Source organism: Conger conger, chromosome 2 (assembly GCF_963514075.1).
Source record: "Conger conger chromosome 2, fConCon1.1, whole genome shotgun sequence".
NCBI lineage: Eukaryota > Metazoa > Chordata > Actinopteri > Anguilliformes > Congridae > Conger > Conger conger.
This window is the reverse complement of record NC_083761.1, coordinates 71,046,392-71,074,390: the sequence shown is the minus strand read 5'-3', so window position 1 is coordinate 71,074,390 and position 27,999 is coordinate 71,046,392. Positions and strand designations below refer to the sequence as shown.

The 27,999-nt window shown below is 46.5% G+C and overlaps 1 protein-coding gene across 3 annotated transcripts; it reads right to left on the bottom strand.

The window, feature by feature from the left end:
• Positions 1-131: 131 nt before the first annotated feature.
• LOC133122590 (myosin-9-like) lies at positions 132-27,349 on the bottom strand. Of its 3 annotated transcripts, none has more exons than XM_061232637.1 (41): positions 27,137-27,349; positions 19,644-19,975; positions 18,170-18,326; positions 17,252-17,279; positions 16,772-16,865; positions 16,199-16,219; positions 14,933-15,025; positions 14,754-14,817; positions 14,484-14,582; positions 14,180-14,323; positions 13,985-14,080; positions 13,617-13,888; positions 13,345-13,518; positions 13,078-13,251; positions 12,836-12,950; positions 11,206-11,396; positions 10,748-10,869; positions 10,599-10,668; positions 10,245-10,405; positions 9,877-9,985; positions 9,650-9,781; positions 9,336-9,542; positions 8,957-9,094; positions 8,711-8,834; positions 8,452-8,623; positions 8,039-8,251; positions 7,588-7,732; positions 6,650-6,856; positions 6,455-6,559; positions 6,063-6,215; positions 5,484-5,732; positions 5,003-5,215; positions 4,579-4,791; positions 4,118-4,279; positions 3,901-4,029; positions 3,700-3,788; positions 3,373-3,496; positions 2,781-2,989; positions 2,505-2,613; positions 2,129-2,301; positions 132-1,701 (listed from the first exon to the last, which is right to left on the bottom strand). In XM_061232637.1, exons 2-41 carry the CDS (start codon positions 19,968-19,970, stop codon positions 1,590-1,592), a joined length of 5,889 nt encoding a protein of 1,962 aa, XP_061088621.1. In that variant the 5' UTR covers positions 19,971-19,975; positions 27,137-27,349; the 3' UTR covers positions 132-1,589. The 3 variants fall into 3 exon arrangements, with proteins under 3 accessions (XP_061088621.1, XP_061088622.1, XP_061088623.1); XM_061232638.1 differs by lacking the exon at positions 27,137-27,349 and adding an exon at positions 20,564-20,701; XM_061232639.1 differs by lacking the exon at positions 16,199-16,219.
• Positions 27,350-27,999: the final 650 nt, after the last annotated feature.

The window sequence follows — 27,999 nt, the reverse complement described above, 5'->3', positions numbered from 1 at the left end:
TTTTATGGAAGGTAAACAAAGACGCTATTTCTTTCTCAAACTTCTTTAGGACCGTCCAAGAATTAAATCGAATCGGTTAACATTGTGACACACACCTGTCCACGAAGAATTAAATGCCATAAGTCACAGGGAACGGTTGAAAAATTTTAATTTTATTGCAACAATAATTCAACATTACATGCATCATATCTCCAGATAAAAGGAACAGTACAATTTATTGGTTTTAAATGGGAGACATTAAACTGAGTTTCTCTCGCTTTTTAGCAGCACGGGCAAAAACACAGCTGATGGTCGAAGGTTTAGCCTCCACTATTCCACTCCACTGTTCAATCTCTCAGCTGCGCATCCATTCAAACGAATCTGGTACACGTTACAGACATGAACACCCCCGCCCCATGTCTAAACCGAATCAAAGAATATGCTTAGGGATATTAAGGTCATGACAATGCAGTTACAGGGAGTAAAAAAACAACAACAATGGCTGGTCTGTCTAATACTTCAAAGCTCTCCGCAAAGCAGTGCCCAGAGAATAGGTGTGCTGAGACTACAAAAACAAAACCAAAAAAAAAAAAAACATAACCCTACCCCACCACCCTATAAGCCCAATGAACACAATGAACACAATGAGTACATCTTTCCCTGTTAGGCAGGTCCCAGAACACCTTGACAGTGTAAGTCATGGTGGTGTATTAGGCTATAGTGTGCATCACACATTCTCATGTGTTGCAGTATCTATAAATCTTTTCATCTTGGCTCTTCCATAGAGACATCGTGTAACCAGTCTCAGAATTGCTTGGTGCAAAATCTGCTCCACCATCAATGTGCACTTTTACGTGTGAGTCTATATATATTATTCATTTAGCATGAGATAGAACATCTAACCATGTGCAAGTGTGTGTTTCCAGGTGCACTAATTCCATTGAACGTGGGTTTCCAATGCCAAGCCCTTTTAATAATCCCAATGTATATAATGTGAAGTAGTAACAGCTATATTTTATACAGTACATTTAGCACATAAGCCCCCCAATGCAAACAGAGGTAGAAAGATAAAAACTTTCATACTTTTCACAAACTAGTATAAATTTAAAAATACAATCTCTTATATGGCAGTACTACTTTGGTCTTTGTGTCCTATATATTTTTGCATTTCTCAAAATTCAGATAGAAAAATAGATCCAGAAATAAGAATATAGTCAGAATGTTTCCTTTCAAAAATATTCACATTCATGTTCAAGAGAAGAAAAAGTAATTCGGGCAAATACATATTTATACTCATGTTTAAATTTCCTCTGCGAAGCTTTGTGCAGCTTTTTGAACAGATTTCTCACTGGATTCTTTCTGGAAATCTGAATGATTGTCAAAATACCAACCAGGTACTGTGTATGTCTGCATTGAAGTCATGTGCAGCATTTAATTTGTCCATGTGTATGTAACCATGAATGTGTTACACTGTTGTGCAGAGAAAGATCTTGGCATGGGTATGTAAACCATCTTAATGGGTAAAGTGTTGTGCAAGCAAAACTGACAGTATATGCAACAGCTCCCTGCTGTAACTCGCAGTGGCATTGTGACAGTCCCCGACAGGCACATCACTCAGGTTTGGGCTCAGGGGTTTCACTCTTGAGATCTGCCTCCTCGTCACTGTCCATTCCAGAACGGCCAATCGTCGTACGTCGCATGGTGAAGGGCAAGTCCCCACGCCTGCAAATGTAATTAAACCAAATTATATTACAATACATTACTGCTATTTGGTAGACATGCTTATCCAGAGCGACGCACAACAAAGTGCATACCTATAACCAGCGACAAGTGTGCGGAAAGACCCGAAAGGGAAGTACAATTTCAAGTGCTCAGACAACAAAGATAAGGACTTGATTAATCTGATTATTGGATTATCTGAAATAATCATGTTTCCAAAAATGAGTTGTTAACAAGTCTGCATCCCACAAATTCATCCATCACAATCCAAGTGCATTACACAATACAAGTAGCAGTTTTTACAGTAAAGACAGCTGAAGATATTGGACTCTGGCACAATGCAAGAGAAGTGACAGATCGCTACAGTACAGATCCTTTTGTAGGGTTGCTGTTGGCAGCGAGGCAGAGCGGCTATGAAAAGCGGAGTTACCTGAGCTTGCTCCTGAGGGTGCTGACCTCCCGGTTCATGGCATCGGCAGATTCGGTGGCGTCCTCCAGCTCTCTCTGCAGCTTCCTGCGGTAGGCGTTGGCGCGGGTGGCCTCCTCCTCCGCCTCCTCCAGCTGCCTCTTCAGCTGCTTCATCCGGCTGTTCAGCTTGTCCGCCTGGGGAAATTAGGTCACAGTTTAGACCACGCTGTCAAAAAACGCATTACAAATACTGCCTGTTGAAACGGATCGGGAGATTTTCCGCATCACACAATACACGCAAGTATCCTGTGTAGTCAGGCGCTTTGTGTTTTGTACAGTTGCGTGTCCGGGGAGTTGCAGAGTGGTAGGAGTGAATGTGAGCGGGGGCAGTGACTGGCCTGGTCTTTGTACTGCTCAGTGTTGCGCCTCTCATCATCGATCTGCAGGAAGGCCTCCTTCAGCTTCTTCTCTGTACGCCGCACCAGCTTGGCGGCCTGCTGCCTCTCCCTGAGGGCACAATGACACAGCAACAGTGAGAAGGGCAAGGGGACCATAGCATGAGACCGAGAGAGACCGAGAGAGACCGAGAGAGACCGAGAGAGACCGAGAGAGACCGAGAGAGACCGAGAGAGACCGAGAGAGACCGAGAGAGACCGAGAGAGACCGACGCTCACCGGGTCTCGACATCCAGCTGCTCCTCCAGCTGCAGGATCTTGGCCTCCAGGGTGGCAATGCTGGCCTTGTACTTGCTCTTGACGGTCCCCTCCAGCTCCTGCAGTTTCAGTTTCAGCTCCTTATTCTGGCGGTCTAGGTGCGAGCGCACCCCCTCCAGGCGCTGGGAGTTACTGCGCTCCGCGCTCAGCTCAGAGGTCATCTGCTCAGACTGAGAAAGTTGGGAGTACAAGCTCAGTCTCTAGGAACACCACACTCAATGCTCTCATTTCAGCTGACCTGAAATCTGCAGAGGCAAAACAGGATAAGGTTCCTTAAATTAAAAGTCCTTCAGTTGGCATTTGTAAAGTGCTGTTTTTCCCTAGTCCCAATTCTGATATAAATGTAATCAGTTTCTATAGGCACAATTTATAGAACATGGTGACAAAGCTTCCAAAATAAGTCTCAGAATTGAGCAATTAAGAATTTCAAAATCCTTTCAAAATTTGACTTTCAATGATTATGAAGGAACATAGGAGGTCTAATGAGAGCAGTACAACTGAAAGCAGAAAAACGTTCTAATTCGCCCTCTCTATCTCTCCCAGTCATCCGTACCTGCATGGTGGCCCTCTTCAAACGGTCGTTGACCAGCTCTGTGTTACACTGCTCCTCCTCCAGTTCCTCCTCTAGCTGGGCGATGCGCCCCTCCAGCCTCCTCTTCTCATCAGCCAACTGGGAGCTGAAAGGGTGGGAGGGAGGTGGCGAGAGAGCAGGGGGAGAAATGTCAATAGGATACATCAGCTTCTGAGATAGTTCAAATCAAGCAAGTACCAAAGATTCAGTTACAGCCAGAGAAAACTTCTTAGTCATACGAGGCCACAGTAAGGTTTCAGGCATTTGAGGAATCGCACTGAGCAGGAGTGTGCACTATGCAGGCCTTACTTCTTGGTGACTTGGCTGGTGATCTCATCCTGCAGCTCGTCCCTCTCCTGCTGAATTTGCCTCTTCATCCTCTCTGCTGCAGCCAGGTCCTGATGAAGAATTGTGAAGAGTGTGTCAGAAAAAGGTTGAGAGGAAGTACAGTGATTATGGGAGGAGAGCAGACGGGCAGAACAGATAAGGGTGGGGGAACAGCAGCCTGACCTCCTGCAGCTGCATGATGTCGGCCTCCATGGTTTTGATTTTCTTCTCGTTCTCCTTGGCCTGGGCAAGAGTCTCCTCACGGGACAGACGGGACTCGTCCAGCTCCCTCAAGAGGTCCTTCATCTGGGCCTGTGAGGGGAACAGAGTACCTAAGCACCTGCATTGTGTGTGCGCGTACCTGCATTTGTGTGTACACATGTGCCTGCTTGGGCAGTACCTGCAGTTTCTTCAGCTGTTTCAGGGCATCGTCTCGGTTCTTGTTCGCCATGTCGATCTGGGCCTCCAGCTCAGCCAGGTCCAGTTCCAGCTTCTTGCGGGCGGCGACAGCCACAGTGCGCTGCTTACGCTCATCCTCCAGCTCCATCTCCATCTCCCGCACCTGGGGTAGGGTGGGGGAAGGAGGGACTGCTTCACTCATGCTAGGTTTAAAACGTATGTAGCAGCATCTAAACCATTTAACGGCTTCCTTCCATCATCGGATATATAGAGCATGGGCAGGTCAAAGGAATATGTAAAAAAAAACCTAGTCCAGTCACCTCCCTCGGATAAACAAAATAAAGGAAGAGATGAAGGACACCATTTGAGGGTATTTAGACCGTTCAACCAACCAGTCTGGTGAGACATTTTCTGACTCAAAATCGATGTTATGAGCATGAGTACATCTCCTGTATCTCGCACCTGTTTGATCAGCTGTCTCTTCTTCTCCTCGCCCATCTCGTCGCGGCCCAGCAGGTCCCTCTCGTGCTGGGCCTTCATGGCCTGCATGTTGACCTCCAGCCTCAGCTTGGCGTCCTCCGTGGCCTGCAGCTCGTCCTCCAGCTCCTCCAGCTGGGTGCGCATCTCCTCCAGCTGCTGGTCCATCGCTCGCTTGGACTTCTCCAGCTCGTGCACCTGGAGAGGGGAGCGTGGAATACCAGAGTGACCGCATGTGCATTAAATTGACTCCTATTTTGGCAAGATTACTTAATATGTGAATGATTACACAACTGGTAGGTTCTCATCTTAAAACATTACAAGTGTTAAAATTAATTTTAAAAGTTAATAAACATTATGCTTTCATGGTTTCTACCGTTTGAGCAAATTAAATGCATAATCCCCTTACGCTTTTGCCCACGTCATCTTTGGAGGAGACCAGGTCCTCCATTTCGGCTTTCAGTAGCTTATTGGCACGGTCCAGCTCATCCTTCGAGTCCGTCATGGCCTCAAGCTCTCGGGTGAGCGCCAGAGCCCGTGTCTCCTTCTCCCTGGCCTCCGCCTCAGCCCGGTCTCGCTCCTCTGCATACCGGCCTGAGATGTTCTTCTCCTCAGCCAGCATCTATAGACAGACAGGGAAGGGGATGAGGCCACCACTTAAACTGGAAGGATCCACTCAAACCATTCATCATAGGTTTTGAAGACACAGCACCCATTTGCCTCCACAGTTACTTCTAAATAACTGACATCGTCTGTCTAATACAAATTTGCCCGTTTGGGTGTGTTGGTTCCTGTACATAGTAAAGTGGAGCAGCTGCCTGCAGTAAGATGGTTAATCCATCAATAAACAGTACGTGTTCATCTCAGCGCATATTTCCTTGTGCATTTACCTGGTCAAACTTCTTCTGCTTCCTCTCCAGGTTGTGTACGATCTGCCTCAGGTGGTCCTGGTCCACCAGCAAATCATCCAGTTCCTGCTGCAGGCGGGTCTTGGTCTTGTCCAGCTTGTCGTAGGCGGAGCACTTCTCGTCCCGTTGCTGGGAAACGTCCTCCAGCTCCCTCTGGGTCTTCTTCTTCATCTCCTCCACACCCTCCAAGGAGCTTGCCTCCTGTTCCAACTTCTTCTTCATCTCTGCCAGCTGTGCAGCAGGGGCAAGGGGTCAAGAGGTCAAAGGACAGAGTGTGAGGACAGGGAGATACTGAATGAATGTCTTCAAGCTGAGAACAGCAAAGCACTAACAACTTGTGCCAGCAGACAAGCCACAATACAACACACAGCTTAAATTTCCTGAGCCACTGTATTTGAAGCTCATAAGGTGACCAGAAGAGAAGCTGGAACATACTGCTGTACACAGAGTCTTCCTAATTCTGGGGCTACAAGAGCAGAGTTTGGCTAATGGTACAAAGAGAAAATGCAGGATCATGCAGAGAGAGTGGTGGAGACAGCAGGAGGGATGGAGGAGCCTTACCTGACACTGAAGAGTGGAAACCTGTCTCTCCACATTCTTCTTGCTCTCTTCCTCCTCCTCCAGCTGTTCCCTCAGGCCATTTTGTTCATCCTCCATGAGCCGCAGCTGGGTTGAAAGGGAGAGCTTCTGCCTAGTCTCCTCCTGTAGCAGCTCCTGCAGGAAGACAGGGAGAGAAAAAGAGAAGTTTGATCTCAGCTTATGGCACAATCTAAGACGCTGACATCAAAATCACCACATGATTGTGCAAATAACCTTAAACAAAGGCAACACAGGCTATATAAAACTGCACAGTGTTTATCCACACAGTCCACTCCACACAGACTAAACTGAAATGAAGTGCGAGGACATGGGTTGGCGTGAAATGGTACAGTAAGGTGGGAAGGCCGTCACACCTGCACATCCTGCAGCTGGGACTCCACTGCGGAGCAGTCCTTAGACGCCTTGATGGACTTTCCCTCGACCTCGCTGAGCAGCCCGTTCACGCTGTCAAGCTCCGACTAGGGGGATGGGAGAGGAAGTGGTTAGAGGTGCGTTCCTGTAATGCGTCCCACCCAGGAGCCCCCAGGCCTCCTCCCTCCCACACACACCTGCATCTTGGACACTCGGTCGGCCAGCTCCTGCCTCTGGCGCTCGCTCTCCCCGTGTTTGACCTGCAGTTCCTGCACTTGCCCCTCAGCCTTCTTCCTGCGGCTCTCCGAATCGCTCTTCCCCTGAGTCAGCGTCTGCACCTCGATGGTCAGCTCATTCCGCTCACTCTCCAGAGCCTGCTTGGCCTTCTCCACCGACACCTTGTTCTGGAAGGACAGACCAACACGCTCATGTCACACAGTAAGTTATTGCCCAATGGAGGATAATATTAGAGGGCATGTGTTAGAAACAGCCACTTTCTTTTTTCCTTCATTTGCAACTTTGAAATTATAAAGAGTGTCATGGAACAGTGTGTGTGTGACTGTGTGCATCAGCTTATTTTTTGACTGAACAAATAATGACAAAGTAAAATCTGTTGAGAGTTGTGTCATAATGACCGGTAAATAACTTGGTGAGGACCAGAGGGTTAGTTATACCCTAATATGTAAAACCAGAAGACTGAAAACTATACATTACATAACATTAATGGCATTTGGCAGACTCAGAGCGACGTACAGTTGGATTAGACTAAGCAGGAGACAATCCTCCCCTGGAGCAATGCAGGGTTAAGGGCCTTGCTCAAGGGCCCAACGGCTGTGTGGATCTTATTGTGGCTACACAGGGGATCAAACCACCAACCTTGCGGGTCCCAGTCAAGTACCTTAACCACTACGCTACAGGCCGCCCCTATACTTTCTTTTTCACATCACTAGGCCTGCACCATACAGTTGGACAAGGGTACATTATCCTGTGCAAGTGCATGCAATAAACATCACCATAAAAAGGAACTTTGGTTGGGGTTAGTTACTCCTTAAATGACTGTCACATGCAGTTGGGAATGTGGGTCAGCGTGGGGGTGAACGAGGCCATTACATAACAGGCAATAAATGGCTCTTACCCTCTTGGCCTGCTCCAGCTGGTCGTTGAGCTCCTCGAAAGCCTGGTTGTGCTTGTGCCGCATGTCAGCCACCTGCTGCTCATGGGCTCGGGCCTCCTCCTCCAGGTTCTTCTTCAGATGCGTCACTTCAGTCTCACGTTTCGATCTGAGACAGAGAGACGGTCTCAAATCAGCGAGCAGCAGCATATGTGCATATTTGTTTAACTGCTGTCATAGGACAGACCCAGAGGGTATATTGAATAAGCTTTTCTCAAGTAGCCTAACCTACATGTCTTTGGAGTATGGGAGTACCACAAGGAAACTCACACTAATATAGGGTTAGCATGCAACTCCACATGGAAAGGCCCCAGTCGGGATTCAATCCAGACCTTTTTTCTTTTTTTTCTCCTTTCTTTCCTTCTATCCACCGTACCACCGTGCCGGCAAACAGCAGGCCCCTATGCATACGTACCTCAGCTCCTGTTGGGCGGCTGTGGAGTCCAGTGTGTCCTCCAGCTCCGTCTTCAGGGCCTCCAGCTCCTCCCCCAGGTCCCTGCGGTGCTTCTCCGCCTTGCCGCGGGCCGCTCGCTCCAGCTCCAGGTCCTCCTGCAGCTCTGACAGCTGGGCCTCCAGCTCCCGGATCTTCTTCTGAGCCATGTTCTTCTGCGCTGCCTCCTCCTCCATCCTGTGGTAGGGGAAGGAAGGGGTGAGATCATGTGATAAGAAAGGGAAAATGAGTGAGAGACTACTATGGACAATATAGTTCTACACAAGGAGGTGCTCACAGAGATGAGATTGTCCAAATCACTCAGCTCTACTGATAAGAGGTCGCACACACAAGTAGAGTTGGGACAGGTGGGTACAGTGGAGGACAAGTGATCTTACCTGGTCAGAGCTGCCAGAAGCTCCTCCTCCTTCTTGGCCAGCTGGGCCCGCAGCTCAGCAATCTGGGCCTGCAGCTCAGCGATCTGGTCGTGCAGATCAGTGGAGTCGCCCTCCAGCTTGCGCCGGCTCTTGTCCAGTCCCTGCCGCAGCTTCTCCTCCTTGCGGAGACGGTCTGTGAGGGAGGGAGGAGATGCACATTACGGGATGTTTGAAGGTGCAGGACGGGTGCGGTGGCCTGGACTCCGGGCATCTCGCTCACCCTCCAGGTCTGTGATCATGGCCTCATGTTTGTTCTTCAGTTTCTGCAGGCTCTTGGACTTCTCCTCCTCTTCTGCCAGGTTTGTGGTGAACTCAGAGATTCGCTCCTCCAGCAGCTTCTTTTCCTGTAGAGGCACACACGGTAATCCCCTCAATCCACCAAAAATAATCAAATCAGGCCCATTGTTGGGTCCCATTACCCCAATAATATGGTGCTAGTGTCAGATGTGACCCATGATTCGCTAACCTTGCCCAGTTTGGTGTTCTGATCATCCAGCACCATCACTTCCTCCTCCACCTTTTTCAGCTTGGCCTCCGTGGTCACCTTCTCCAGCTGCAGCTTCTGCCGGGCAGCCTCCTCCTCATCCAGCTGCTGCTCCAGCTCCTGCAGAGCGACAGGGAAAGGGGTTTAAATGGACACAGGACGCAGTTAATGGTGGCTAAATCACACACAGTACTCCAACTCATCCATGGTTACTCTCATATACAGTAAAAATAGAACACTGATAAATATTTTTTACATACACTGCAGTTGGGCAATACACTCTAAAACCCACTCCCCCCCCGCTCTCCCCTTTTCCCTCCCTCTCTTTCACTCCCTCTCAGTTCTGAAAGGGGACGCTTACCGTGATGTTTTGCTGCATCTTCTTCCTCTCAGTCTGCAGCTGAGTGACCCGCTCCTCCTCCTCCTCCACCCGGGACTCCAGGTCGTGCAGAATCTCCTCCAGCTCCTGCTTCCTAGCAGCCAGGCGGGAGCGCATCTCCTCCGCCTCCGCACAGAGCTCTGCCTCCGCCTGTAGCTGCTCCTGCAAGGCCATCTTCTCTGCGCCCAGCTGAGATACAAGGAGAAGCAGGTGAGCTCAGGTCCAGGGCGTTACGCACATGCAAACTCAGCAGTAGGGCTGGAAGAGTAGTGCTACTAAAGGAGGTGCTCTCTTACCTGTTGTTGTTTGTTCTCACACTCTTTAAGCTGCTGCTCAGCCTGCAGCTGTTTCTCCTTGACCTTGATCAGCTCCTCATCCTTGGCCAACATCTCCTCCTCCTGCCGAGTCACCTGGAGCAGCGGCTTCACCTGTGGGAGGGGGGGGGTGAGGGTGACTGTGAACTCATGCAACCGTGACATGGATAAACTAGAAATGGTGGATCCAGGAGCAGTCTGAGCCCCACCTTGGTGAAGAGCCTCCACCACTGCCAGTTCCTGAGCTTAAGGTAGGCAGCACAGTTCCTCTGGATCACCTTCATGGCTGTCAGCTGCTGCTGCCTCTTGGCAAAGGCTCTGAAAGCGAGGACGGGTACAGAGATTCAATAAACTTTCTACCCTCAAACCCCTCTCAGCTGAATCTACAGGTGTATTCTTTAACCACAGGGCAAAATGCATGCAGGAAGGACAATGACTGACAGTATAATAAACCAAAGACAGGTGGCTTATTTCAAGTATATAACTTTTGTTCCTGCATTTCAGACCTTAACTCTTACACTGCACTACAGCATATTGCCATTATCAGGCCATAGGAACTGCAGTCTGCAGTCCTTACTTGCGGGCAACATAGCCCCGGCACCAGGCCTGGAAACTGATGATGACATCAGTAATCTTCATGTCCCTCTCCTCCTCCAGGTGGGCCAGGACTCCGGCCCGGAAGAACACTTTGCTCTGGCCGATTCGGAAGAGGTTTGGGTCCAGTTCCAGGGCTTTGATCTGAGGGCAAGTAACGAGCATGGCTCTCATCACAAGCACCAACATGACAACACTTGGCTAGTCTACAGAATGACACCCGGTCCACACATGGAAGCATAAAATCACACTGAAATACATTGCACAACTTCCTTGCACGTAATAATAATTTGTGAATAAGAGGCACGTCACTGAGCTGAAATGGTTCCCGTCTCACCATTAGTGCACAGGCCTGTTTCCCATCCATGAAGCCCTTGGGAATGGCATTGGGAGTGAGGATCTCATACCTGGGCAAGGAGGATAGGGTGTTAGAGCACTGTCAGTGGTGCACATCCAAGATGAACAGTCTGACTAAATTAATTGTACCTCTGTCTGAACTCCTGGAAGACTATGCGGTTGGGGAAGCCCTGTCTGCAGATGCGGATCCCCTCCAGAACTCCGTTACACCTCAGCTGGTCCAGAACAAGGTGGGGGTCCAGTTTACCCGCCTGAGAAAGGGAGGAGAGGTGGTGGTTCAAGAGTTGACCTATCCTTCATTCACCCTCATGAATGAACTTATGGAACAGCTATTTTGTGAAATGCACCTTGTGATGGCCCAAATAAAATAATGCAATAAAAGCATAAAAACAAGGCACTGCAAGAATAGATTTACATTTCTATAACCAAAATATTTATGCTGTTCTCTTCAAAAAAAAAAAAAAAAACTCAAGTGGATAACATTTCCATTCAAACATACCAATATTACTTCTACAATCTAAGCAATAGCGTCAGGACAGAAACACTGCATCACTGCCACAGCGCCTGCAGGAGGCGTGCGTCTGCACCTTCTTTTCGTGGTTGGGGATGATGCAGCGGACAAAGTTGGGGTTGGTGTTCCTCAGGGTGGTCATAAGCTTGGTTAGCTGCTCCTTGTACAGCTGCCCCACGGTGCGGAACATGCCCCTGCGGGTCTTAAAGGCCCCCGGCATTGAGTCGGACATCCCGGCCACCTGGTCCAGACCCACAATCCGATCCACTGGAGAAAACATTGGAAACGGTGAATTGGGATGCGGGTGAAGAAAGACAGGGAGGTAGGAATTGGTGTAGTGTCAAGGAGGTACAGAAAGTGAGAGCAAAAGTAATAATTTGGAAATCAAAACAGACAGTTACAGTCAGGTCCATAAATATTTGGACATTTACAGAAGTTAGTTATTTTAGCGGTATACAACAGGATATTGGAGTTGGAAGTAAATCATGAATTTGAATAATGACGATCTCTGATTATGTTCATTCGTCCAATTATTTGTGAGCTCCTAAAATTGGCGGGACTATGTTCAAAAAGGGCTGTGATTCCTACACCGTTCACCCCATTTAAATGGAAATACCCTCAATTAAAGCCGAAAGTCTGCTCTTTGAACTCATTATTCATTATTTACTTCCAACTCCAATATCCTGTGGTAGGCAGCTAAAATAACTAACTTTGTCCAAATGTTATAGACCGGACTACTATAAGAAATATACACCCAGATGGTCACAATCACAGAAGCATGCTCTCACAATCTGTCACTCTCGCCACAACAATACGAGAAAGCAAAGAGCAGCATTACATTTTTCTGGTGATGTCGGCACAAAGCACACGGTGAATTGAGAAAAACAGGAGGGATGACAGAAGCCAGGTGTCAAAGGGCAACAGATTTTCACACAACTTGATGCAGTCAGATGGTGATTATGAGTACAGGCTGTTAATTTTGAGTCGAATGGGATTTCTGTAGTCATATTTTCAAACCCATGCAGTACACACCAACTGTTGCAGTACCACTGGATACCACCAAGTGGAACCAAATCACACTACAAGACCAAGGCCACTACAAGACTCAATAGAAGAAAAATGGACAGGAGATTACTGAAAACCAATCAATACAGGAAATATAACTTAACACCCGAACCTCAAGTGGAGAATAGGAAAGTGTTGATAGAAATAAGCACTCGGTGCCACTAAGAGAGGAGGGGGGGGGAGAAAAAGGAAGAGAAAGGCAATTTTTATAAACAGGGCCGGAAATAAGAGGTGGATCATGAAAGGACAAAACAGGAAGAGAGACAAAACAAAGATACAGGAAAGGAAGCAAATTAAGAAATGGTTGAAGAGAAATACTTATATTTACACACAGTAATAACTCAAAGAACACAGTCTGCCATAGAGTTCCAGCTCATTTTCACAAGTGTTACATCGAGCCAAGCCTTTACCACCCTGAACACGTTCTGTCCATAACTGCTTAATATGCACTGTGGTCTCAAGCATACCACTACTTGATTATGTCAATTATGAAGTCTGTACATACGGTTTACAGTTCTTCTGTAAAGAATATGAACAAATGTCATGTTTGTTCTTCCAGTTCAGAGATGATCAAATCCATTTATGACCAAAACATTGCACATTATCCTGTAGTGTATATACATCCACAAAATGGCTCTTACCATCTCTCCACAGATCAGAGATAAACTTGTCTGAGGACTGGTTAAGAAGTGTAGTCACATTATCGTTCAGGGGGTCCATGTTCTTAGTCAGCCACTCATCTGCCTTGTAGTCCACCTGAGAGGGAGACAATATGAAGTCCAAAATCACCTCAGGCAGCCATTAAAGCTCTTGTGATCAATAAAGCCAATTATCTACGGCCTTTGGAAGCAATGTTCATCAAGCTAAAACCATATCCTCTTACCTTCCCGGCATAGTGTATGATACAGAAGTCAGCATCATCTTTGAGTCTCTTGGCCTTGTGGAACTTGGGATGGGAGCCCTGTTCCTGAACCACCTTCTCCACAAAGGATTTGTCAGTGGCCTTGGGGAACCAGCACTCCTCATCCAAAAGGGCCAGGATTCCAGGAGGACTGGCCTGGGAGAAGAGGGGGGTAAGGAAATCCATGGTCAGTGGGGCTGGTAGGGGAACATGGACACCAGAGTAAGCGAGAGTAAGGGAGAGGCTCACATGTTTCTCGATGAGGTCGATGCAGGGCTGCAGGTCCAGGCCGAAGTCGATGAAGCTCCACTCGATGCCCTCCCTCTGGTACTCCTCCTGCTCCAGGATGAACATGGTGTGGTTGAAGAGCTGCTGCAGCTTCTCGTTGGTGTAGTTGATGCAGAGCTGCTCAAAGGAGTTCAGCTGCAGAGAGAGAGAGGAGGCATGAGAACTTGAGGTTCTATGACCAGCCTTACAGCAGTATAGCCCATGACATTTTATTTTCGGACCGTCTTTTCTACCTCAAAGATCTCAAATCCGGCGATGTCCAGGATGCCGATGAAGGAAGCGCCTTGTCGCTTGGTCTTGTCGAGGGCCTTGTTGATGCGCATGACCAGCCAGCGGAACATCCTCTCGTAGGAGGCCTTAGCCAGGGCCTCCACAGCAAACTCGGCCTGCTCCTGCGTCTGGGCCTTCTGCACAAAGTCACGGCCCACCTTGATCCTGGGCGACAGGATGGCGCGGGTGAAGTCCGTCACGTTCATGCCCATCAGGTGACACACCTTCTGTGCGGCTGAGCGAGACACAGGGGTTAGAACAACGCTACAGAGGGAGGGGATTACTCATGCCAATCCACTCATTTACAAAGAAACCGATTGGCTGGAGGTACCCGTGTCATCAGGCATGGAGGCCTGGTCAGAGTGTCGCTCCTTCTTAAAGCTCATGTTCCCCAGCTGGAGAACTGCTGACACCACCTTCATCAGACCTGGGGGGTGGGAACAGAGGCAGAGGAATGCATGTCACTCTTCTGGAGCACAGGGTGGTGGAGGGGAGGAGGAAAAGGGGGGTGGAGGATGTGCCTCACCAATCTGCTCCTCCTCTGGGATGCTCATGATCTTCATGGCATCCATGGTCTCCACAAACAGGTCTTTGTCCTGCTGGCCCGGGATGGTCACGTTACCGTTGGACAGGAAGCGATAGTTTTTGTAGTCCTCCAGACACAGCTCCGCTGAGTAGGCAGGAGAAGAGAAGGTGTGAATACAGTCCATACACACACCTGCTTCTCTGTATAACACCGACTGGTTTATTTGTACTGTATATAGTCTTATATTACTGCTGAGCACATAACTGCTGGTGCCTATTGCTAGGACGGAGGATGATGCTCTCACAGCGTAATTTGTCCCCAGCCCCTGTCAGCATGTAGTAAAAGATGTGGAAGGCCCTCTCCTCTTTAGCCTGACGAATGGCACGGGACTTCTCCAGCAGATCTGTCAAAGAGTGCGTCAAGGAAAGCCAGAAACAAGGAATAGCTGCGTATGTGTGTCCATCTAGAAGTTCAGCAATTTGTCTGGATTACAATATAAAATCATATTTATCTGAAGTGTTCAGTCTACTAAAAGGTGCATGGCTTGGACATTAGGCACAGAGTGAATGGATACAGGTCTCAATGTTGGCTCCCACGATGTATCCATTCACATCAAAGTTGATTCTGATGAATTTCCCCTGAGAGACGAGAGGGACACCAGGATTTAGACGATGCCATCAAAATCACCCAAATCTTGACAAATGCATACTACAGTGGGTTGATGACATGAACAGAAAATGTGATTATTCTTACAAATCTGGAAGAATTGTCATTCTTGACCGTCTTGGCATTGCCAAAGGCTTCAAGGATTGGGTTAGCCTGCAGCAGCTGCTTCTCCAGCTCCCCCTGGTGGATAACATTGGTATTGAACAATACTCTTTTAGAATGGGCTAGCAGAAATGTACAGTATAACGGTGGCCATTTTGGTTGATAGAAATGGTAGGTCCTTTTATTTGGTTTCTAGACAGAACAGTTCTCTGGAACCTGACATAGTTCAGGTAAATTATTGGGGAATTGGCCTTACTATGTGGAAATACTATACCACTAATAAGACTACAAACACTGATTAAACAAAACTGACTTGGATGTTCATACCACTAGACAACTTACTGTTTGTACACGCACGTTCTTGAACAGCCCCAGACCCCCCACATTGATCAGCAGTGTGTAACTCAAACGTGTACAGACAGTGCCCACACAGAAATGCTTAACCAGATCCGGCCAAAAGCCAGTGTCGGTTGCCCTTTCACCACCCACCCATAGGACAGTGACCCAACACCCCATGCAGACAGACATACTGCAGGTCAATTCAAACTAAAACCACCGCCCGTCCTGTCCACTATTGTACCAGGCAAGGAGATGAAACACGGGTCACAGTAATGATAGACAATAATGGTTTCTTAAATATGGAGCATACACACAAATCAGGCATACTCACACCAAAGCACACAATACACAGCAACATAGGGTACTGCTGGCAGGTAAATAACAATTAGACTGACCGTGAGACAAAGGGTAGTTTACCTTTAGCTGGACATAAGCATACACCTTTGCCGCATAGCGATTACATAGATCTGTGATCAGTTTCGCACAAACACACAAGCAGTTACACAATCCAGGACACCCTTCATCCCAAATGAAAATGCACACCGCACACGCACACGCACACGCACAATTCACACAGAGAAGATTGAGTGATATTCTCCATCCAATATAATCTTCATCACAGCTCAATCAACCATAGTCCAGGGACAATATTTATGTTGATTTATTTTCCAACAAATATAACTCTAAAAATCTCAATCATTCTTGTCTGTGTGAATTTTCACAGAATTCCCCTTGTGAACAGAACCAAAGCCATGTCAAATGACCAACACTTTCCCTGGTTAGTAACCAACTCATTGCCACACACAGCACCCTCCAGTAGAACAGAGAAAGAGATAGAGGGGGAGGGGGGAAGGGATGGAGCAAGTGATATAGGAAGGAGAGGGGAATTAGAGGAGAGAGGGAGTAACTCACATGTGACAGGGTTGTAGCATTCTGGAGATGGAGAAAGAGAGACAATCTTTTGAAAAGTTTAAAATGGAGGGACAGACCAACTGCCCACTGCAGAGAGACTGGTCTACCCAATCTCTGCATCATAACCTTACTGGATTATACAACATTGATTCTGGAATGACATCCTTATCCTAAAAGTACCTGTGAAGAGAGCAACTCTACACTACTGTAGAATTCAGTGGGCTGTACTGACTAGGACTTCTTGCGGTACACCAAGAGCATTGCAAAACACATTCACACTCTGTAGAGGTTAGGGTCATTAGAGAGGAGGCTGGGGTAGACGTGTCCGGGCCTGGAACAGGAATGCGAAGAACACAGAAAAACAGCCGTCGCTCCAGAAAAGGCAGGACGAGGGAGATGAAAACCAGAGAGAGAAAAAAAAAAAGGAGCCAGGAAGAGGCAATGGGTGAAGGAAATGAGACATCGCAGTGGGAATTAATTATGTCCCATCATGACAAATAAACATGGGGGGAAAAGACATTTCCGGTAAAGAGAAGACAGGAGAAGTGTATTGAACATGGTGGTAGAACTGACCTGGTCCTTCTTGATCTTATGGGATGATGCCACAAATGCCAGATACTGAATCACCTTCTTGGTGTTCTCAGTCTTCCCAGCGCCCGACTCCCCTCTGAAAGAGACGGACAAGGAAATTAAGATACGGGCAAAAATGTACATGCACTTTTTGAAAGAAGAACAACCATTTGTAATCCTATATATCTATAGACTGTAATGGAACGTATATAGTTGTATAGATAGTTGTTTTTTGTATTAGCTACATCTGTATGGTTACACTGGGACTCGGAACTGTACTGTCCTCTCAGGTCCTCTTCGCACTTGTACTTGTACTTGTGTTTGATCTGCACTTCGTTGTACATCGCTCTGGATAAGAGAGTCTGCTAAATGCCAAGCAATGTAATGTAATGTAATATTCAGCAATTTCCTTCTGAACGCAAAAGCCATTTAATCAGTCCGTTTGTCTAAGATCAGTTTGTTCATCTGAATGGTAAAACTCACGTGCATAGGATGGCCTGATCCTCCCGATCTAAGGAGAAAAAGGAGAAGATAGTGACAACACTGACCGTGTACATATAGTTAATCAGAGATAAAATGCAGACATACAATTCTCATCAGAAATTGCATATCTGGAGCTTGTACAAAAAAGGGCAAAAAGATAGTGAATATTAAATGGTGGCATACATTAAAATTATGCTGCAGTAACATGACTTGCAAATGCAGCAACAAAATATTACACAGAATCACAGCTTTGTGAGACTTGTTTATCATGGATTTGCATTTAAAAAAAAATAATAGAGGCCAGCTGTTAGACCACAGTACACTCCTGTTTTGTCTGCAAAACAGGAAGTGTTCTTGTCACAGACAGGAAGTCAACATCCAGCTTCCCCTGTGTGTGTGTGTGTGTGTGTGGTAAAAAGCCAATTTACTGTACTCCCACCCCACCTCCCATGAAGGCAGCAATGCCAGAGGAGATTGAAGACAGGAAAAGACACCAATAAAATGGCTTCCATAGTCAGACAGAAATATGACTTGCATCCTGAATTATACCAAAATGTATAGCTAGCTGTATGCACAATTATAATTTCACCACTGAATCCAGCTTCAAATTATATACAATATATACTGTTGCCCAAATATTACATTTTATTTGAGCATGTAAAATGAACAATGAATAATATAGTGAATAATATATTCACGTCACTTAGAGCAAAATGGAGTATCGCGATAACATGTTTCAGAGAGGCTGTCAGTTAGAGGTGTTGTGCGCATGAAGTGACTAAAGGCTGTGGTTGGAGCCCAGTGCCGAAACCCATACCCTGCATCATGCTGTGGTAGGCCGTGTCGGTGATGAGAGAGAGAGAGTGTGTGTGTGTGTGTGTGTGTGCGTGCGTGCGTGCGCGCGATGAAGAGCCTCACCCTGCATCATGCTGCGGTAGGCCGTGTCGGTGATGGCGTAGATGTGGGGGGGCATCTCGTGCCTCTTCTTGCCCTTGTACATCTCCACGATCTCCTCGCTGTAGATGGGCAGGTACTTGTAGGGGTTGATCACCACACAGAAGAGTCCAGAGTAGGTCTAATAAAGAGGGGCACGGTCTCATTCCAGGCATTTCTGCACGAGCCCGACTACACTCAGAATAAGTGTATGGACACTAGTGACTTAATGAAATAAGGACAGTAGATGCATTTGAACCATCTCTCATATTTATGTTTAATTTATATTGCTCTTTCTCCCTTTAGAAGAATTCCATGGACTAACATGAGGCCATTTTAGGGGCTGTTTTTTTTTTCTTTTTCTTTCCCCCCTTAATGGAAAGGTCCAGATATCCTACAGCAACAGCAAATTTCCTGCCATCTTGTGTGCATGCCTGCAGCGGTTGGACTGGTGGTTTGTCGGGAACAGCATTATGGTGATAAAGTACCGAGTGCAAACACGGGAACACAATCAATATGCTGACATGGAGCACCTTTATCACCTTCCAGAACGAAGCCCCGTGTGAGCGCTGAAAGGTTGTGTGATATAACCCCCCATATGAGAATGTGGATGGACGGGTACGTGTATTAAGCCCTGCTGTGCCAATCTAAACTTCCTCCCTGCTGGCTTCCCTTTTTGCCCAGTCACTCGACCGCAGGCCGTACACAATAGCCAGTGCAGAGGAGGGGGGGGCAGTAATCCCTCCCACCCTTCCTCCCAGTCGTTGGTTATAAGAGGACGACTCCCAATTTCTCTCCCCCAGCTAAGACTCATCAATGTCAGCTCGCTCCCAGCTATAGCAGGAAGCTGTGTTGACTTGACCAGGTCACTGTAGTTAGTTGCCAAATTAGTTCCATTGCAGGCCAGGGGAATACAGCGATATTATTACTGGCCAATCATTAATTGCGCAATTTACATTCCGTATGCATTTTGGTCTGGCTACGCCACTTAATCTTGCAGGGGCCCCAAGAGATAATAAAGACCCCCCCCCCCCCCCCCAATTTTCCACCAGCTACTCCCTGAGGCTGGACTTTGTTCCCTGATATTTCCTGTTTACACCAACACTGAACAGCAAACAGATGTGAATTGGAGGGGCGACAGACAGATCCACTGTATACATGTCTTTTATTGTCCCAAATAGCCTGAAAACATTCCTGGAAACCTAGGAAAACCGTTATGCTGGTCAAACCCACTACTGGCAAGGCATAGCCGTTCAAAGCTCATCTATGAACAGTAGAATAGTAGAACGCCTCCATCTGAACCTGTGCTTACCCTGGATCTTCAGAGGAGCCATAGATTCAGATGGTGCACCTCAGAAAAGACGCTACACTTGCATGATATCGATATTCTACAGGGAAACGCCGTTACACTATCGGGCCACACCACCATTGCTGCACTAGTCACTCCCCAGAAACTCACGTAGATGAGGCCGGAGTAGTATCGGTCCTTCAGGTTGTGCAGGACCGAGGCCTCGTTCAGGCAGGTGAGCTCGGCCATGTCCTCCACCTTGCTGAACTTGGGCGGGTTCATCTTCTGGATGTCGTCCTTGTTGACCTTCACCTTCTTGCCAGAGTCGGCCAGCTCCACCAGGCACTCCTCGCCCTTCTCCTCCTTAACGGAGCCCGCCTCGAACCCCAGCCGCTCAGACGGGATCCACACCAGCTTTTTGGAGGCCCAGTCGGCCTGGGCCAGGGGGTCGCTGAGAACATTACGGTCGCCATAAAGGAACTTGTCTGCCTCCGACATGGTTGCTGTAGGGTTAGAGATAAACAAAAAAAGTTGTTGAAAGATTTTCATTCCAACAAGATTAACATTGGTCTCATTATCACTGATATGTTGAATTGATCATTTGACACAAAGCATAACAGATTTTAAATGTTTTTAAGCTTTCAAGGAAAAAGTTAAGTTAATTGTGGGCGCTGCATAGCACAGGGAGTATTGAGTTTGATGTACCAGGCCAACACCATGTAGATTACCCTTACAAGGTCAATCTGTTCAGCAGGCAATTTTTCTTGAGTTTTAACACAGCAACCCAGACTGCCTTAAAAGGCCTGTTAGGCATAAAACCAGAGAATTTAAATTAGAATCAAAACATCAATAGGCTGTAGGCCTGGCACTGATCAATTGGAACATAAATTAAAGCTCGACTTTGTTTTGAGGTCAGCACCAAACATAATTTTATCACACAGAATCCTGACACAAAGTGCTGAATGAATTATATGTGATGGCCAACAACTACAAATGTGTCTAAAAAAGGAGCGGTATGGAATGTCCTCAGAAGTCAGAAATGAACAGCAGATCAGGCCGGCATCAGAACACATGCTTTAAACTATTCGTACTTTTTAAAATTTAATTTGCAGCTGGTCCACTGGTGTTGGTCTGTGCAGTGATGCTGGGGACTGGGGTCTGGTCTCCACACAATAGGTCAGAATGTTCTTTAAAATCTGCAAACCTCCTGTTACTTCCCGAGCCTTGATCTCTGAAGAGCACACATACAATATGTTGTACATGTCGCAATGTTTTTCCAATTTTATAGTCTTACAAAAATGTGTTGAGAATAGAGAGGTCACTCCTTGGTCTTTACAGAAATGCTGTTTCAGGATTAAAACTCAGACAATGGTGTACATTAAACAAGTCTGGTGTCAGAGAATATATTCCCCAATTGTACCCAAAATAGCTTTTGTGCACACACCATTAACAATACACATATTACAATATTGGCATTTTGGCAGACGCTCTTATCCAGGGCGACGAACAGTTGATTAGACTAGGCAGGAGACAATCCTCCCCTGGAGCAATGCAGGGTTAAGGGCCTTGCTCAAGGGCCCAATGGCTGTGCGGATCTTATTGTGGCTACACCAGGGATCGAACCACCGACCTTGTGTGTCCCAGTCATTTACCTTAACCACTACTCTACAGGCTGCCCTACATACACTTGTCTTACACAGGGAGGGGGGGATTCTAAGTCATTATTTACAAAGTTTGTCCTTGAAGGTTTCGAGATGCTTTTCAGCGTTTAACCCGGATGGGAGTGACTAGCAGGGACAGGAATGTCTATTTGGGAGAGATTCTCAGCAGAGGAACACGATTCTGAGCTGATGAGACACAGGCTGCCTTCAAGTGCCTTCCGGCCACAACAAACCCATGGGATACTGTCAAACAGACCAACACGAGGATGCCAGGAAAAACAGGAAAGGGTTAACAGAGTCAAGTATAGTCTGGTCGGGACACCAGGGTACATTAGCAGGGCACAGAGAGATGCAGAGGACAACAGACTGGAGTGGACCATTCTCCACACCCCCCAATACAACCTCCATGACCTCTGCAGGTGACTTCCATCTCCCCCATCCCTCTCCTGCCTCCCATCCCTCAAACCCTTCTCTCGTGTAATAAGTTACAGAGCACTAAAAGTTACCCACACTACTTGTCCCCACTGCCCCCTCTGACTTTGCGTCCATCTCTCCATCTTTCCCCCACCGTGCTCACCCTCCTGTTTATCCAGCCTTCAAGGGTCACATTCCTCCCATGCCCACTCATTATCAGAGAATTCCGCAAATTTCTCTCCCCCTCTCGCAGGGTCCCGTCCGGTCTCAGTCCCTCCCCTATCTTTTGTTCCCACCTCTCTTCCAGTTTACCCCAGCCCTCCCTTCCACCTCCCCCCAACTCCCTCAGGGGTTTACAAATAGGCTCCAAAAATTTTTTTTTATTTATTATTATTTTTTTTTTTATAAAATCACCCAAAAATAATACAACCTAAGAAATCGCAGTAAGCCATTGTCAGACACGTGTGTGACGTAGCTGTAGGCACGGAGAGGACATAAGAAAAGCAGAGAGACACAGAAGATCCTCCGCTTGATTTTAAACACAAATCTGTGCAGCAGGGCGGAATGTAGGAACAAGTCTGGACAGAGAACTGAGCCACAGAAATTTCATTACCCACCACGCCCAGAACAGACACGACACTGAGCTTCCGAGAATGCCCATGGTATACTTTTTAAATCTCATTCTTTTCTTTTTTTGTTTTTAAAGAATTGCCTCAAATCTACATCAGCAGATAAACTAACAAAGAAAAGTCCACACATAAAACAGAATATTGAAACATAGACAGAATAATTTGGAGGTGCCGATACAGTTCAGAGGGATAACTGAAATATTTCCCTGGTTCAACAATCGGACACACGTATGAATTATTGTAGGCGCATGCAACTCAAACCATCCAAACCGAGGTCCTAAAGATGGAAAATGTAGATGGATTCCAGAGCACCTTAGAGTGCCCCACCTCATTCCACCTGGAGGGGGTGCCAATCTAACTTTTCCAGGCAGCAGGACAAGACCCCCCCCAGCTGCAAAAGACAGGGTCAACACTCCGCAAACCCACAGACACTACAACCACAAAATGACAGAGGCATTATCGTTAGACTGCCCCTCTCAATTCATTGTCCCCCCCATCTCTCCATATCCTTATGCGTCCTCACGCCCATTCCACCAGTCTTTCACTTTCCCCTGTCACTCTCCATTTTCCCAGAGAAAGCTCCCTCCTCCCTCCTCCCTCCATCCATCTCTCCCAGGAGAGGGAGAAAGAGAGGAGAGTGGGGATGAAGCGATGTCATCTGTCTCTAAGATCATTATGGGCTTAGATACCCCTTCTCTGATTATATAAAGAGAGGGGGGGGAATTTTTATTTTAGTAATTTATTTATTTATTTCAAGTGAAATTGAGTGATTATGTGACCTGAAAATACTGCTGTGTGCACATGCCGTTAGTAGGGCTGCTCTCTTAAACACCAAGGAAACGACTAATCGTGAACGGGAACGAGCCTAATCACTTGGGTTCATCAGGATCTACTGCAAAGCCCTTAATCACGCACACGCCAAGCATTATCTTCCTCATCACAACGGAGTCCCTCGGTCAGTTCCTGCTTTTGTTCTTCTCGTTTTACTCCTGCTTCTCAATGACAAGAAACAAACGGTGGCCAGAGAAGTGACTGAAACGAAGTACAATACAGGTTCCGCATCAAGCTGCACTGTGTGAAAAAGACACAAAAAATGGTGTAGTGAAATCGGAATGATTAAACACTATAATTGCACAATACCATTAGGCTGTCTGCAGGCTGAATGATAACAAGCTTGTGATGGCATTGTCGGTCACACTGTGTGCATACAAGAAGTATAAAGTAGAATTGATTACAGAGAAATCTGCTGGTCAGCTCAAAAGCACCAATGGATTTCAAATGTTCACTTGTTGTAAAGTGCTCAGAGTGTGGGAAAAGCACTGGATAAATGAACTGTATTATTATAGTCATTAAACATTTTATCAAGATCCCATAACATGAGTAAAAAAAAAAAAAAGTGTACAAAATTCAGGTTACAAAATGGTCTTCACGAATAGGACTTTATAGAATGGAAGATATTTCTTTACCATGCAGAAATTGCACAGTGGGTGAAAGCCTGGCTGTAAGCAGGGACAGAGCAGCACACAACCACAAACATATGCAATGTCAATGTTGGTTTCTGCTGGGCAAAGTTTCAGCAGCCTTCGGCAAGAAGTTACGTGATCATGTAGGACTTTCAGAGCTCGCTTCTCGGTGCTAATCAACAAGGTAATTTAAAAAAAAAAAAACATACCAGGCGAGACATAATAGGTGTCTGGTTACAGCCAAATAGCAGCAGCACCAAACGACAATGAGAACAAGCAGGACTGGCAAGGGATAAAAGGCACTCAAGTTCAAGTGGGGTTAAGGTCCAACTGTGGGCGGTTCTGTTTTTGTCCCAAACCTCAGTTGCCAGCCTGCCAGGAGTTTCCTTCAATTGTTATATTATTTACAGGTAAGCACAGTGTGGCTCGCTCTGCTGGAGGGGGATGGGGGGGATGGGCGATGAAAAAATGAAGAAGTAGTTCTACACAGACAGAGCCTAGACCAGTGTGTGCAAAGGCAGAGACACAGCCGCACAATTAAACAATTTTGAATTGACCAAAATTCAGTTGGGCGCCTGGAGCTGAAATGACCAAATGCATTTGGTAATGAACAGACTTGGAAATGACAGTGCTTCCACGAATATGCTGCGTAATTTCAATTCAGGGTTTTTCTTCAATAACACACAGCACATTACAGCGGGTGTTTTGTTCATGGGGCTATTCTCTGTGTATGCATTACTGAAACATCTACACATAATACACACAAAAATGCTTTCAATTTGGATTGAAAAGTTTCAGCTTGCATTGGGTTGAAAAGTTTCAGCTTGCATCAGCCAGTGTATCAATGTGGGCTGTTGCTCTATACAATTGTGGTCCATGGATTAGGAAAAGAATGGAGCACTTCCAATATTCTCTCCATTCTCAGTCTAGTCAAGCGTACCGGTGGCACATATTTATCAGCACCAGCTCCTCAGTTTGCTCCTTGGCTTCATGCGTTCGACTGGTTTCCTCACCAGGTCCAACTGGCCCAGATACCCAGGTGGTGGTTGAAGCCTCTACTGCAGCCATGGCAACTGCCCATAGTGAAGAACAGGCACACCATTTCCCCCCATGCTGTATACAGGCCTCATTCCGGCAATACATTTATATGAAAATATTGGGGGTGACAATGTTTCCCTGTCTCCCACCCCAAACCTGCAGTATGTGTGCGGAACAGGTCTGCCTGAATCAGGTCACATTACTCTACTAAATGTGATTGGCTGGGATGCACAGCACAGCAGACACAGCCGAAGGGGAACACTCAACAGGTCTCTCCAGCCCAAGGGGAACAGTCCCTGTCAATCAACAGGCCTGACAGTGAGAGTCTGTGACGGCTCTGCCGACTTATGCCCCCAGACTGAACTTTCAGCATTCACAATCTGGATTGGCCAGAGAACTGAGCATTTACGCAGACGCAATCCAATCGTTTGAATCTAATCTAATCGAACCAAAAATACACAGGCCGTTAGCTTTTGATATTTTAAGTTGTGAAATGGCATGCAAATTTGCCCACAAGCTCTCCTTTTCAAAGTACAGGATGTTCAGTGGTAAGTGCACCAATTAGTACTGCGGCATTATAAAACATAGTGCAAGATTGCATGCACGCACATGCGTGCACGACTTGTGGGTGGTATGCAGTCAAATATGTTGATTTGTCCTCCAGCCCTGATTGACAAATGTTTGTGTAAACTACAGCCACATTCACTGTCCTGAAGAGTAGATTCTCTGCCTTTAATCAATTTTAGGGGAAGAAAACAAGGAGTACATTTGCACAGCTTACGAAAATCACCTACATAAAATGTAGCCTATTTGTGGTTTGGATTTGCATGGTGATGCACACTACCAACACAAGCCGTCAAAAGCCTAAATTTGTATGTGCAGGAGGTGCATTTGCCTTAAAACAGGAAAACATTTCCCTACATACGCAACTCTATAATGCCAGCTGGATAGACAAGCTAGATGTATTCCAGGGAGAAACTAAACAATTTGTCCCCAGAGAAATGTTTCTGATCAGTATAGAAATTACATTCAGTCAACAGGCTTAGAGCATTGTTACACAAAGCAAATTAACACAATGTAAACTGGATGATGTGTGGTTACAAAAGGAGGAACTGGAGGAGCATGAGCACGGTGTGCATGTTCACACACACACGGCAGGTAACCATGTCCTCGAGGCTGATCAAAATCAGGGCGTGTGCGCATTCCCGTCTTGCTTCCAGTGCTGACATTGCTTAATCCCAAACGCTACAGTATACACGCCAGCCTACGAGAGTTATCACCCTGTCCGGGCTACCGAGGCTCTGTTCCTAGTACGCGGGGGTCTAAAAATAAAACATTTAAATTAAGAAATGTTAAAAAATTACAAATTTAAAAAACCAAGGAATTGTGGAAGTCAGAAAAGACTCAAGTCCATCTGGAATTTCTGGAACAGCGCTGTAATATGATGAAAAACTAGGTTATCGAAAGTCTAACAAGTTCACAGTCTACCAGACCGTACAGGTTTTAAGATGCTTCGCAACACTAAAATGGTGGCAAATGAGTTTGGTGCTTAACTCATAATGCAATTATGACCACACCACAGTACATTACATAAACACGATATAGAAGCGTTATTCTACTCTTGTGTGCGTGACTGCAACAAGTTGGACTCGGAACAATGATGCTGTGCAAAGTTAGCACATTTTACATTGTTTGACACAAAGATAGAGCATGCCGTCAATGCTGAATAAATTAGCTTACCTACTGCAACAAAATAAGCAGGGGCATCAGATTGACTAAAGGGCTTTACAGAACGCAAGGAGTGGCTAACAAAACAATACCCCGCACCATCCCTAGCTTCCTTTAAAGCAACATCATACCCCTTAAGCGAGTTGGCCTGTTGTAATGTAAAGCTTCCGATCGGCCAGAGCAAACATGGGGGACCTGGAAACCGATGTACATCTGTGATAAGGGAATGCCGGTGGGCAGGAGGCTGTAGTTAATAGCTACAATAAAAACGAGTGTCGTATTCGGGGTAGGTAATAAGTGAGACGGAACGCATTTCACACGTGCAGTAATGGACTAACTTGTATAGTTTGACACAGAGGCGAACTATTGAATAGTTCCGTAGTTGTCGCTTTACCCTTCTTGAACACCAAATTCCGCTTAAATTGGTAGGCTACCTCGTTTATGTGAATCCTTTTGCTATACCAAGCATCAACCGATTTTCTTCGATACAGCGCGTTAAAGACTAAATAAAATCAAATTACGAACTAATGCATTCAAACAAACGTTGGTGGGGTACATACGCCAACTTCAAAATATTTAATTGGATTATTAAAGAGCATCTGCGATACTCCGCTCAGCTGATGTTTGATTAAATTGCCTTTAACATGGTTGCCAATTCATCTACTGGCGACAGAACGGACGGAGCGGAGGGGAGGGGGCAAAGAGACAGGTTGCAAGCCCAGAAAGCTTACCTGTAGTTCAGTCGCAGACGCTGACTTGTGGCAGAAGCGGCGGTTCGCTCGGTGTCCGTGTTGCAACAAAATACACTCCCTTTCCAAAGACTGCAGCCTATCAAGGCGCTCAGATAAATTACCTTCTTATCCTTTCCACCTTCTCTCCTCTACTATACCGTTCTTTCGCTTTCTCCCTCCCTCACAATAAATTATCTCTGGACGCCGAGCACTTGCCCGGGTGTGGTCAAAGTGGGACGGGCTTACAGGAGTTCGCCACTGCCTACTTTGTCCTTTTACGGACCAGTAATGTTAAGACTGAGAAGTCGTCGACCAATGAACGATGTAGTATGTAGTATTTTAACTAGCTTGAGGTAAGTGCATAGGTGAGGTGGTGATCAACTTCATGAAATAAGGTATGGGGTTTCATTACCTTATAAGTCGTACTTAAGACCAGAGTAACGTCATAGAGTTCGCCATCGATGCATATGTGCTGAGGCAGGGAATTAAGTGGCAACAACACAGGAATGACTTTGGGGTGGGGAGCAGAAAACTAAGAAGATCAAAGAGTGAAAGAAAGAGGGAAAGCAAGAGGAAGAGAGAGAGGGAGAAAAAGTAGAGGGATACGCAGAGAGGGTGTCAGTGTACATTGGAATGCGAGACTGTGTCTGTACCTGTCGGTGCGGTGATTTTCCAATGGTCGAAGGCGGCGGGGGTGCTGGTTAGGGAGATGGGGGCAATGAACAGGCATAGAGAGGAGACTAACACTAGATACACACCTGGGCTCTGTCCTCTACGCTGCCTGCAAAGAATAAGGATAGCTTTGCAGAAGGTTCTGGAAAAAGATACCCTTATATATAAGGCTAAGATGATGAAACGGAGTA

Bases quoted from the DNA above. Each gene is read 5' to 3' on its own strand.
- LOC133122590 (XM_061232637.1), bottom strand. From the start codon at position 19,970: ATGTCGGAGGCAGACAAGTTCCTTTATGGCGACCGTAATGTTCTCAGC. The intron at 10,406-10,598 runs GTGAGACGGGAA...ACTTGCCCTCAG, and splicing joins AACAGGCCTGTGCACTAATG to ATCAAAGCCCTGGAACTGGA. The intron at 2,302-2,504 runs GCCAGTCACTGC...TAATTTCCCCAG, and splicing joins CTGAGCAGTACAAAGACCAG to GCGGACAAGCTGAACAGCCG.